The 14,133-nt window shown below is 36.7% G+C and overlaps 1 protein-coding gene across 1 annotated transcript; it reads right to left on the minus strand.

Moving 5' to 3' along the window:
* Positions 1–412: 412 nt before the first annotated feature.
* LOC132564467 (bile salt-activated lipase-like) lies at positions 413–4,539 on the minus strand. The gene is made up of 3 exons (XM_060229122.1): positions 4,536–4,539; positions 1,727–1,993; positions 413–1,170 (listed from the first exon to the last, which is right to left on the minus strand). The coding sequence occupies exons 1-3, from the start codon at positions 4,537–4,539 to the stop codon at positions 413–415; spliced, it is 1,029 nt and encodes a 342-aa protein (XP_060085105.1).
* Positions 4,540–14,133: the final 9,594 nt, after the last annotated feature.

Raw genomic sequence — 14,133 nt, forward strand, 5'->3', positions numbered from 1 at the left:
TGGTCTGTAGGAACAACAAACAATTAGCCAAGTTTGTCTTCCTCACAATCTAATCTCTGTTGTTGCAGACTATCAGGATGGAGTAGGTGGAAGTTATTTCTGTCCACAATGTCAAATGGTAAACATGGGAGTAGTTTGTGTCGATGTTTATACATGCATATAGACATTTACAGCAAGCCTTGTTATTGGACATAACTATAGGTTGAAAACACATATTCTTCACTTGTGAATCCAAATTATGACTGTATATGACAGTCTATACATACAGTTCTTCTGGTACGGAGGGCCCACAGGTGTCTCCTACATCTGGTACTGAGGGTCCACAGGTGTCTCCTACATCTAGTACTGAGGGTTCACAAGTGTCTCCTATGCCTGGTAGCGAGGGTCCACAAGTGTCTCCTACATCTGGTACCTAGGGTCCACAAGTATCTCCTACACCAGGTACTGTGGGTCCACAAGTGTTTCCTACATCTGGTACTGAGGGTCCACAGGTGTCTCCTACATCTGGTACTGAGGGTCCATAAGTGTTTCCTACATCTGGTACCTTGGGTCCACAAGTATCTCCTACACCAGGTACTGTGGGTCCACAAGTATTTTCTTCATCTGGTACTGAGGGTCCACAGGTGTCTCCTTCATCTGGTACTGAGGGTCCACAGGTGTCTCCTACATCTGGTACTGAGGGTCCATAAGTGTTTCCTAAATCTAGTACTGAGGGTTCACAGGTGTCTCCTACATCTAGTACTGAGGGTCCACAAGTATCTCCTACATCTAGTACTGAGGGTCCATAAGTGTCTCCTACATCTGGTACTGAGGGTCCACAGGTGTCTCCTACATCTTGTTCTGAGGGTCCATTAGTATCTCCTACATCTAGTGCTGAGGGTCCACAGGTGTCTCCTACATCTGGTACTGAGGGTCCACAAGTGTCTCCTACATCTGGTATTGAGGGTCCACAAGTGTCTCCTACATCTGGTACTGAGGGTCCACAAGTGTCTCCTACATCTAGTACCGAGGGTCCACAAGTATCTCCTACATCTAGTACTGAGGGTCCACAGGTGTCTCCTACGACTAGTACCGAGGGCCCACAGGTGTCTCCTACGCCTAGTACCAAGGGCCCACAGGTGTCTCCTACGCCTGGTACCGAGGGTCCACAAGTGTCTCCTACATCAGGTACTGAGATCCACAAGTATCTCCTACATCTAGTACTGAGGGTCCACAGGTGTCTCCTACGACTAATACCGAGGGCCCACAGGTGTCTACTCAAGTACTGGGGCCAAGTACCGAGGGTACTGAGGGTCCACAGGTGTCTACCTACTGAGGGTCCACATCTGGTACTGAGGGTCCACAAGTATCTCCTACATCTAGTACTGAGGGTCCACAAGTGTCTCCTACATCTATTACTGAGGGTCCACAAGTGTCTCCTACATCTGGTACTGAGGGTCCACAGGTGTCCTACATCTGGTACTGAGGGTCCACAAGTGTCTCCTACATCTGGTACTGAGGGTCCACAAGTATCTCCTACATCTAGGACTGAGGGTACACAGGTGTCTCCTACATTAGGTACTGAGGGTCCACAGGTGTCTCCTACATCTGGTACTGAGGGTCCACAGGTGTCTCCTACAGTGTCTCCTACATCTAGTACTGAGTGTCCACAAGTGTCCTACATCTGAGGGTCCACAAGTGTCCTACATCTAGTACTGAGGGTCCACATCTGGTACTGAGGGCCCACAGGTGTCTCCTACGCCTAGTACCAAGGGCCCACATACGCCTGGTACTGAAGTGTCTCCTAAATCTGGTACTGAAGGTCCACAAGTATCTCCTACATCTAGTACTGAGGGTCCACAGGTGTCTCCTACATCAGGTACTGAGGGTCCACAAGTGTCTCCTACATCTGGTACTGAGGGTCCACAAGTGTCTCCTACATCTGGTACTGAGGGTCCACAAGTGTCTCCTTCATCTGGTACTGAGGGTCCACAAGTATCTCCTACATCTGGTACTGAGGGTCAACAAGTGTCTCCTACATCTGTTACTGAGGGTCCACAGGTGTCTCCTGCATCTAGTAATGAGGGTCCATACTTATCTACAACTGTATGTATTGCAAACAGCAAACATGTTTCTTGTACATGTCCAATAATGCAATTGTTTGGCAGTTTTTCAGATTTCTATATGGCAGGAGAGCATGAATACATAAATTATGATCAAAAGCATATGAAATGTAGTATGTATGTTGTCAACTATAGTCATATATAGTCATACAATACTATATTGAAATATTCTGCTTTCTCTCAATTTTACTGTTTGTTGAAAAAAACATACAATGTATATTTGATGTTTTTTTAAGTTCTGTTGTTATATTTATTTGATAGATCTTTGAATTTCATCTACATATATATACACATATATGTACATATATATAGATGGTGTGATAGATGAATTCAGATGTTTGTATTGTAGCAAACCAATATACACCCAAAAATCTGGAGTTTACATGTGAAACTGAAGAACCTTTATAGCAAAATGTTTGTTTCACATTTAATTTGTACTCTGGTAATTACTTTAAGAACTTTGAATGTGCCCCAAAAGAAAGTGTGAAATCAGCTTTGAAGTTGCTTTGATTGTAGGAGTTTAAAAAAAGTGCTTGGTAGTCATGCCAAATGAGTGCATACCATTCGTGGTCCATTGAAGCTATTGTCTGTCCCTTTGGGACTAAAAAAAAGGCTAATATAGGTGGATATTGTTATTCTGACAGATCTAGTTATTTTTTCAATGTTTCTTGAGGAATTCTAGATAAATTGTTCTGGTAATTCAGAAGTTGTTTCTTTTGTTAACCTATTTACGCAAGGTTCATTTTAGGACTGAAAAAAATGGGAAAAAATAAGACCTGAAAAGTGGCCGTCTTTTAATGGGAGCTATTACTTGTTATCAGTATTTATAGATGTTGTTGAAGAAGTTTGAAAAGATCATTCTTGAATTTTATGTGTAGGTTAACCTTGGCCCCTACTTGTGCATATTTAATTTTTGGATTGATTGGGAAAACAGAATGGCTGAAAGGCAGCCATCTTGGATTTTGACAGTAAATTATAGATAGTTATTGCTATATTTCTTGATGTGCGGGATGGATCATTTTAGAGACTTCATATGTAATGTAGGTTCCCCTTTGTCACTCGTTATTTATTTGATTTTGGGAGAAAGAAGAGAGAGAGAGGAGGGGGAGGAAGAGAAAAGATCTAACAATGAAGAGCTTATTAAGAACACATTCACTGATGTAGGGGTCAAAATCCCCTTGTGATCTTAGGATTAAGTTTGGAAGCTATTGGCAATTTGTAGCAGCCAGCACTTGTTTCAAATTTGAATTAGCAGAAAATGTTTAAAAAAAAAAAATGGGAAAAACTCACCAGTTTCCAACATGCAATAAAAAGGAAGCTTTTATGGGAGTGGAAAGTAAAGTGTGTAATTTTAGTATGTGAAAAGTGGGAAGTGCCCTTGAGCCACTTTGTTAGTGTTTTGTATTATATATATAATCGTGTTTCTTTTGGGAGAAATGCCAGGATATAGGAACAATGGTTCTTATTTTAATAGTGTTGATGGATTTTTGTATGGAATTACCAGTATAAGTCATAATGACATAACAATGTGTAATATGTACCAGACATCATGTACAGTAAATTTATCTAGGTAGCTGACTTAAGTTGTGCAGCAGATTTTATTATAGACACATTGTGATCAGGGGGTTGACATTGTCAGGTGAACCAACTAATATATGGTAACAGTTCATGAAGTGTTGTCACTCTCCTACAGAGCTAAATTTACTATCAGTAATATTTTGTCATGGCTATTTATGGCATTCGTGATGTCGCCAATCCTTGGTTTTACATGCGTTGACATTATGTATACCAGTGTAGCCCGACTGAGGTCTCGAGTAACAACTTCACAGACTTAAGGACACTGGTACACCTTCCACCATCCCACTACAACAGTATGTAGACATAATATGTATTGTAATTTTAACCATATTAGGCAGAGCTATTTTTAGGATTAACTGCCATAAAAGCAAAGTACAGTAGTGAAATGGTTCTTAAAAACATTTATGTAGTGTTTGTGTTTTTCTGTAGTTTTTTCTGTAGCGAAAAACATACTTATGAAAAACATGTTTGTGTTGATATGGTACCTGCTATTGGATATTAGAGACATGTACAGTATTGTCTGTGATCTATTTATAGCTAACCAGATCCTAGGTCTTTAGTTGTAAACAAGTCAATACTTATTTACATCTATGACTGATAAACCATTTACTTCTGGACATGGGATGGTAGAGATGTTATTATTACATGAAGATGTACAGATATTGAAGAAAAGAGGTTCGAGTTGAACAAAGACTCAGGATTCCAAGACTAAGGTCAAAGCCACCATGGAACGGAAAATTATCAACTCATTCAATGTTTGTAACATCCTGACTTTTGTTTCATGACCAGATCTTGTAGGAGAATGTACTGAGGTGAATTTCGGTTTCAGATTTCCTGAATCACATTATAATTTACCCATATTATTATTTAAATTGATATTTTAAACAATGATAGAGATTTAGTTTGTCTTACTTATAGATGTTTTCTAGTTCCTTTTGACGACCCATCTTTTTATGTTGTTCAGTGTTATTTACAAACAATTTCACATCTCTGGCTTTTTGGAATGCTGCTTCAGTGATTTCAATAAAATTTTACAGAGATTTAAAGGTTCCATGACTAATAATCAACTAAAAGTATGTATGATATAAACGCAGGAGTCTGAAGGGCAGGACCAAAACAGGAAGATAATGTTTATGATTTAAAAAATCTTCTGAAGACAAAGATATTGCATAATCAAAAATATTCCATGGATGTAAAGGTCCCAGTGGGTTTTGGCAAAATTGTGACTTTCATTAACCCTGGATTCCCTGATTTTTGCAGTAATAATGTAAATGGTGATGCTAATTTTATTTGTTGAAACAGAATGTTGATAGGTTACACTAGATTTGTTTGAACTCCATGACATACCTGTTTTGTTCCTATTTTAGGGATGAAGTATGTTTGGTGTAACATACTTGTACTGAGGTGTTACTTTTTTGTGTACATGTCAATGCCATCGCTCACAGACGTGTCAAAACGTAGCCACCGGCAGGCTTCTGTACAAGGAATTTGTCGTATGATGCAGGCAAAATGTACCTGGATTTAGCACAGGTGTATACATATGTACTGAACAAATACATCTCATGTAACCTTCTCACATTTGTTATCGACGGCCATTCATCATCTTGATTATGCTGAGAATCTGCTGTGTAGGAGCAGTCGTCTAGCTAACTTTATACAGGCAATCTTAAAATAGAAACAAAATGTCTTCATCTTAATAAAAATGGCAACCATGTCAACCAGGTTTGCCTCAATAGTGGAATTCTACCTTTAGATCTATACAAAAACATTGTTATTAAAATATTAAAGGGGTATCTTTGTCTGAATGTGCCAATAGGGAAAACCTAAGGTCACAGTGGTTCAAATTATAACCAGGAGAAACCTAAGGTCACAGTTGTTAAAATTATAACCAGGAGAAACCTAAGGTCACAGTGGTCCAAGTTAACAAAGAGAAACCTAAGGTCACAGTAGTTCAAATTATAACCAGGAGAAACCTAAGGTCACAGTGGTTCAAATTATAACCAGGAGAAACCTAAGGTCACAGTGGTTCAAATTATAACCAGGAGAAACCTAAGGTCACAGTGGTTCAAATTATAACCAGGAGAAACCTAAGGTCACAGTGGTTCAAATTATAACCAGGAGAAACCTAAGGTCACAGTGGTTCAAATTATAACCAGGAGAAACCTAAGGTCACAGTGGTCCAAGTTAACAAAGAGAAACCTAAGGTCACAGTGGTCCAAGTTAACAAAGAGAAACCTAAGGTCACAGTGGTCCAAGTTAACAAAGAGAAACCTAAGGTCACAGTGGTTCAAATTATAACCAGGAGAAACCTAAGGTCACAGTGGTTCAATTTATAACCAGGATAAACCTAAGGTCACAGTGGTTCAAGTTAACAAGGAGAAACCTAAGGTCACAGTGGTCCAAGTTAACAAGGAGAAACCTAAGTTCACAGTGGTCCAAGTTAACAAGGAGAAACCTAAGGTCACAGTGGTCCAAGTTAACAAAGAGAAACCTAAGGTCACAGTGGTCCAAGTTAACAAAGAGAAACCTAAGGTCACAGTGGTCCAAGTTAACAAGGAGAAACCTAAGGTCACAGTGGTCCAAGTTAACAAAGAGAAACCTAAGTTCACAGTGGTCCAAGTTAACAAAGAGAAACCTAAGGTCACAGTGGTCCAAGTTAACAAAGAGAAACCTAAGGTCACAGTAGTTCAAATTATAACCAGGAGAAACCTAAGTTCACAGTGGTCCAAGTTAACAAAGAGAAACCTAAGGTCACAGTGGTCCAAGTTAACAAAGAGAAACCTAAGGTCACAGTGGTCCAAGTTAACAAGGAGAAACCTAAGGTCACAGTGGTCCAAGTTAACAAGGAGAAACCTAAGGTCACAGTGGTCCAAGTTAACAAGGAGAAACCTAAGGTCACAGTGGTCCAAGTTAACAAGGAGAAACCTAAGGTCACAGTGGTCCATGTTAACAAGGAGAAACCTAAGGTCACAGTGGTCCATGTTAACAAGGAGAAACCTAAGGTCACAGTGGTCCAAGTTAACAAAGAGAAACCTAAGGTCACAGTGGTCCAAGTTAACAAGGAGAAACCTAAGGTCACAGTGGTCCAAGTTAACAAAGAGAAACCTAAGGTCACAGTGGTTCAAATTATAACCAGGAGAAACCTAAGTTCACAGTGGTCCAAGTTAACAAAGAGAAACCTAAGGTCACAGTGGTCCAAGTTAACAAGGAGAAACCTAAGGTCACAGTGGTTCAAATTATAACCAGGAGAAACCTAAGTTCACAGTGGTCCAAGTTAACAGAGAGAAACCTAAGGTCACAGTGGTCCAAGTTAACAAAGAGAAACCTAAGGTCACAGTTGTCCAAGTTAACAAAGAGAAACTTAAGGTCACAGATTTGTCTTATTCTTGTATGTCAGTTTGGCTGTAAGTAGATAATCATGTAAAAAGTATAACTCGTATTTCATGGATTAAAATATTGCAGTTACATGAATATACAGTTTTACATGAATGCACTGTAAAATGAAATATCATCCTAGTGAAAGTAACCAGCTGTACAGTATATATTAACAGTGGGAAATTCATGGCATGTTTATCGTTATGGCCCAGTTTTCAGTGTAACAATGCATAAAGTATTTTTTCATTATTACCCATATACAATAGGACCTAGTGAAGCTGTTGCTGTGATATTGTAGGATGGAGGTTTCAATCAATTTAATTCTGTCATTATAATGGTACCAAGAATAAGCATATTGTCAGTTTAAATTTTGTATCGGTCTAATGGAATGCTGGTTTCACAAATTTTTTACAAAAGTATGGTATTTTGTTATGTGTTAAACAGAATCTAACACGAGTAACCATTTCATATGAGATTTATGAAACTGATATAGGATCATCTATAAATCTAGCAATATCTTAATCTTACGTGTATTTATTTGTAGGTTTTATTTGTTCTTTTAAGATTACTACTCTACTTACATAATTTCTTGTCTGTGAGCAAGCTATGGCAATGCTTAGCTAGCCAACCCTTTGAGAGTCAGGACTGCTCTAGGTCTTAGTTTGTTTTGGCTAATTTCTAGTTTTTGCTATATCTGCATGCATGACAAATTCACATAAATTGTAATTTAACATGATAACCACTTAAGGGCAGATTTGGTGTGTTTCTTAAGCCTGTATGTATTTATGGTAAAATCTGTGAGAAAAATAATGTACTGTTGCTACAGTCCAGCCTGTGGATGTGTCATTTGAGGTTCCAGCATACCACCAACAATTTGCTGGTACGTATAAAGCATTCATCAACTTTACCTTAAACAGGTGAAGGTTAGATATTATTACACACTTCTGAACAAAATCATCATCACACGACTGAAAAATGCTCTTGTTATTTCTTAAGAATGTGTGTAGGTGTCTCTCGGTATTTATGCAGTGGCCTTTAAGTCGGTCACAGATGACTACTATATAAATAGCTAGATCTTATCCATCCAATTGAATGAGCGAATTTGTGACCTTGACCTTTAGAAAGGAATTATGCTGTACCTGGTACAGGTTTTATGAATGATCGAACTCTACCTTGAGTATAACCTGTAGCACCTCATCAGTGTGTCTGAGTGCAGTTTTAACAACAGTCCCACGACACCGTTAGTATGGATGTTTAAACGCCTCACAACGAGTGTGGTCACCTTCAGGGCGATCAGAAAAATGCCTATCAAGCTGTTTTAACAGGGATGAATTATCATACATTCTAAATACTGAATGTGAAACCCTTGTGTTGGAATATTATTGTGATCAAGTTTATTTTGATATTTCTAGTTAGTGATGTTAAACAGGTGGATTGGTATAGAAAATCACTAAAGCTTCGTATATGGAGACACTAACGGAGGACAAAGAAGTTTGGATAAGATCTACAAGGTGAGACTGAATAAAGAAAGGACTTTATTTGTACAGTGTGTCACCTGTATGACATACTTAACATGTATGGGGTATGTGTGATCTCAGTAAATACTTGTATATCTATAACAAGAGCTGAATTAGATCTGACTTCTTCATGTTTCACAGGCCGCAGCAATCCCAATGGCTGGTGTAAGAGGTGATCAGCTCGTTTGTAAAGATCTTAGTTATAGATCTTTAAGGATCTGTAACAAGTGATAATTTCTGCTCTTGAGTCCAATTAAACAGACCACACACTCAGCCTTCTTGTGGAGTTTTACTTAACAGTGTGACCTCTCTTGGCTTGTTCAACTTGTTGTCTCTGCTTGTGAGGAAGCCACGAACAATGACCCCTCTTAGCTTGTACTATTAGAGGTTGGACTAGTGTGTAATTAGGTCGTCCTCTTGTCCCTGTCTTTTCAATACCTTTAACCATTAACAGAATTTTTGCCAGAGGCATTTTCCTTGGTAAGCTTTTGCAGGTCCAAGAAGTCTGTTCATTGTAGGAGATGTTCACATGTGTCTTGGACATGCATACATCAGGAAAAGGTGACAAGCAAAAAAGATTACAAAATTTGGACTAGCTCATGAAACCCTCATATAATCTACTCCTCGTAAACTTATCTGATAAAAGAAAAAAATATTCTTAAGGAATGGGATTGGTTAAATCCTAAGGTTTACTGACCATTGGTCAAGTGTCATCAGGGCTTGATTATAATCATACATGGCTGTCAAACAGATGCTGGAGCGTAAAGAAGCATGGATTTGAAACTGTTCCAAAGCCTGAAGGCTTCATTGACCTGGTTGATGAAGAAATTGAGGCATTTGTAATGGTTTTTTTTATTTCGATAATACTTATATATATGTATTATGATTATTTTCACATATAGTTCAAGATCTGTTCACAAAGCTATACATTTACACATAGGATGCAGTTTTTTTGTCCCAGTTGTTTAAGCGTTCTGATCATATTGTGTCAGTTTTTATGATGTCCATATCACACTTGATGAAATTGTAAACTTTACTCATTTTTGTGAGCTTTGCTTGTGGATATGAAGATGACAATATGATATAACCTCCTTATCGTATAAGTGTTTTATAGCACAGTTTTAAAATCCAGATCCATACACATACGTGTGAAGTGTTGTCGGGGCATCTTTTAAATTTTCATACCATCAACAATTTTTTAGAGAAAAGTATTCTTAAAGAGACGGTAAATCTGACATTTTGAACTTTTAACATTTTTACAAAGGTTAGAATTGATTTTTTATTGATATTTTCTATATTGCGTAATTAGAAGATTCAATATTATTTTACACAAAATTATTTTATTCATATTTAGTGATGATCAATCCTTAAAAGGTATTCAAAATGTGCTTGAATTTTCAGGACATTTGTTGCCTTATCCTCGGATGTTAAATGTTTTTGAATACGTAACTCACTAAAATAACCCAGACATACTGTGTATATTGTACATCTTGGCAGTGGACTTAATGTTAAAAGTTTTGGAAAAACCAGTGAACAAACTTGAAACTTTGATAATTCATTGGCATTCCAGAAATTTATAAAGTCTTGGATCACGTAAGTAATAAAACATGAAACTAATTAAGCAATACAGGGTGTGATTAAGGTATATGTATTCTATTGGTGTGGGGTATGTTCACTATACGTAAACTGAGACCATACAAACGCCATGTGGTGGGTCATTTGTTATGATCTGTGACAACCTGCTGATTAGTTTTGGAAATATATCTGTATTTTACAGGTATGGTTTGTCGACATCCATTTGTCATTATACATGTATAATATTGATAGGTGTGGATATACATGTGATTGTGTAGTGAATATCTTTTAAAGGATTGGCGTGTGATTTAGGAACGCGCTATAGAATCTATGACAATACATTGTGTAAAATATTTTGTGTTTATGACTGGTAAGTAGATGTACACCAATCTTGATCAGGTAATAAGTCAATCACCTGTTTTAAACAAATTTAATATATATTTAGTGGAAAAGATTCAAAATCCATATCACAGAAATATATATGAGAATCTATTATATATTTTTTATGACAAGAAATGGTTGTAAGAAGTATTGTACATAAAAATGATATTTCTTATATAGTAAAGTTTAAATTGAATGTTTGTGTTACTGTTTATAAATACAGGGCTCTCACACCCCATTTTGTGACTGGGGCCCGGGGCCCGGGGCCCTTAGAATTGGGAAAAAAATGGTGTTTTCCTTAGAATTAGGAAAACCTGGGGTCTAAATTGGGAAAAAAAGATACTATTTTGCATTGGAAATTCGGCCCCAAATCTGGCAAATCGAGAGCTCTGAAATAAGTTGTCCAATCTTTTGAAATTTTAATCTAAATTGAGACAGTTTTTGTGTGTAACTCTTAATTTGAGTTTATTATATGGAAGTGATCCTTTACCTCTGCTGGGGTAGATTGATATCTGAAATCTACTGTACAGTTGGTCTATTGTTTAGTGATTGTGTCTCCCACATCGAGAATGAAAACGTTGGGGGTGATCCATTTTTCCGAGCACTCAGACCTGTCTGGGCATTTTTTATATGTTAAAGCTAATGTTAAATTTGAAATGTTACATTAAAATGAGCATGTCAAGCGTAATTCTAAGCAACGAACGGAACATAAAATGGCCCTGGAATACGAGACAAACAATAAGACAAAATATCTGTTATACTGAGTATATCTAAATTATTTAGCACTTTGTAGCTGTGTAGTATTAGTTTTATCTGGTTTTCCTAATATTATCAAAAGCTGATTAATTGTTTCATAAAAGTCAAACATCGGTAATAGTACCATACCATATAAACAGGAGAAGGAAGTAAATCTACATGATGATTGTATCTCTAAATCTCCGTTGTAATTGTTAGTTCAATACCCATCCTACAATCTGCAGCAAAAATGGCAAAAATAGGGAAATTTATACACTGGCAAACTAAAACATAATGTTATGTATCATCTTGTGTGTCTGTATGCTTCTGTCACATCTACTACCTCCACATATGGGTTGTGCTACCAATGAGGAAGTGTTTTTTTATACTAAATAAGATCTTACTGAAAATGTGACCAATCACATGATTTCCTTGTTTTTCAATGGATATACCCTTAAATTACAATGTATTGACCTTTATGCCCTAAAGATCTATAATTGTGATAACACATTAAACCATTATGATAACCCTAAATATTGAACCATGTAGACCTCAACAATAACATTCACCATCATGGAAAGTTTTTATCTACAATATTTGCAAACACGAGGATCTTGTTTGGTATGAGATTTATGAAACTAAAGATGTATCACAAGGGTTTTATTTTCATCTTGGCTTAAGTGTTTAGTTGCAAGATCTAGAGGCTTGCTTAAAGATCGAATTAAATGAAAAATACTTGATCCTGGTTGAGGTGGAAAATGGTGTGTGATCTTGTTATATATATTCAGATTATAGTTACTGGGTATAAAAATCCTAATTACTGATGTAGTGTTAATGAGATGTGTATCTTTTCGATTACAAAGATGATTTATTTAGCTTCCATATATAAGTGCTGAAAAGAATCTGACATAATTACTTGTTCATGAGGTAATTTCTTTTAATGTTCATCCAAAAACACTTAATGGTATGGCTTGGTTATCAATATGGTTCTATATATAAGCTCATCAGAGAAAAAGATTACTCAGCTTTCATATGCCAACCTAAAGTCAATCGATCCGTTCAAAGTAGAGCATGTATTGCCACAAGGATTGGAGGAACGAACATAGGTAACTGTCTTAGGATTATTATGTAACAATTATGTTAAGTTTATTTTGGTTCTGGTAATAGACTGTGATGAACATATTTGTGTCTGTTGATCTCAGGAGTCCATAATATTACATACACACAGCATAGAATTGAAATGTTTAACTTATAGACATGACATGCATTATTGTCATATGTAGAGACATCTATGGATATTATATGATGACTTAGTTTTGGAATATAAATCCCTCAAACAATTATATGATAAGAGAAGTACCTGGTCGTATCCATTCCATATTATATAAATTTGGAGGGAATTGCATCAATTTGATATTCAGGTGGTCTGTAAATTTCTAGATGTTGATTTTGTAAGCAATCATCTTTTATTATACAATTGTTGACCTTTTTTCATGTGAATACCGGGAATTGTTTATTCAGAAAATGATTTTCTCAACAGCAGAATGAAGTATCATCTTCTCTAGTTCAAAAATTCTTGTATTCCCCTGAAACAAGGGCATTAATTCTTTGTTTATCGTGTAATAACATCAATCCCTGCTTCTCATTGATTACTGGATTGTTACATATTTTGGATTGTTGGGTTTCTCCTCTTGTTGGAAGGATTCCTTCTGTTACTCTGTTATGTAGCAATCTCTTTTAACATGAGAAGTGTTTTGACCAATCAGCATGTAGGAAAAATTATACAGTTATATAATTCTTCTAGATGTTAATTGTGTGAGTCTCACATGTATTCTACATTTGTAGATGTTCAGTTGTTGTACCAGCTAGTATTGGCACTGACAAACACATCCTATATGTTTGTAGAAGTTGGTAGTGTTAATGTGAGGTCTAATCTCTTTTAAGTTCTTTGGTACCACACACATAGCTCAGAACAGGTTTATTTTTACACATTAAGCTTAACAATACCTATACTTCTCCCTTACACCTATAAGTAAGAGTATAAATGTATCATCCTGATGATCTGCTCCAAACATACAGATGATCCTACCCAGGCCAATACATTACACACTGACATCATATATACTGATTTCAGTATCAGGTGACAGTCTTGTAAATACTTCTACACATTGTCTGCCCTCTTCATACAATTGAATTTGAATCATGATGAAAAAGCAATAGTGAATCACAGTATTTCGAGCATAAACGCCAATTGTAAGAATTCCATCTGTTCAATATCAACAAAAGGATATCTAATATATGTAAGAGGTATTCAGAATCAAATTTGTTATCAGGATTTGATCTGATATGACCTCTGACCTGTGAAGATTTATTATACAGGTAAAACCCAGAGAGACTTCCTGGGAAAAACTCACTAGAAACAGGTTGGCATTGAAATACACAGCTTAAGTAAAATGATAGCAGGTATCTAGTCAATTTCTAGCCAATCATAAAAGTGTTGTGACATTCTTCTGACTGGTATATATTTTTACCTTTGTTCCCTTACCAGCAAAGCATTCGTAGTCTCAAATATATGTACACATACATACAAACGCATACATATACCATATTTAAGATCAATGCTTGTAGGTAGAGATTTGGTATGGTGGAGTTTTGTGTTTTGGAATCTTTGTCCTTGTGTATGAATGGTGTCTAGTTTTTGTCCTTCTCTAGTTCTAGTTTCTATGTTTTTGAAATATTTAGCTCATCTGGGCCAAAGGTGTATGGTATCTTTGTTTGGAAGTTTTTGTCCTTTTCTGGGTAGGGTGTCTTTGTATTGAAGTTTTTGTCCTTGTCTGGGTAGGGTGTCTTTGTATTGAAGTTTTTGTCCT

This window comes from Ylistrum balloti, unplaced genomic scaffold (assembly GCF_031769215.1).
Source record: "Ylistrum balloti isolate Yb309-2 unplaced genomic scaffold, AGI_CSIRO_Ybal_v1 Utg369680, whole genome shotgun sequence".
NCBI lineage: Eukaryota > Metazoa > Mollusca > Bivalvia > Pectinida > Pectinidae > Ylistrum > Ylistrum balloti.

Excerpts from the sequence above, each read along its gene's own strand:
- LOC132564467 (XM_060229122.1), bottom strand. Across the intron at positions 1,171-1,726 it reads ACTAGGCGTAGGAGACACCT|TACCTGATGTAGGAGACACT; the intron begins GTGGGCCCTCAG and ends TGTGGATCTCAG.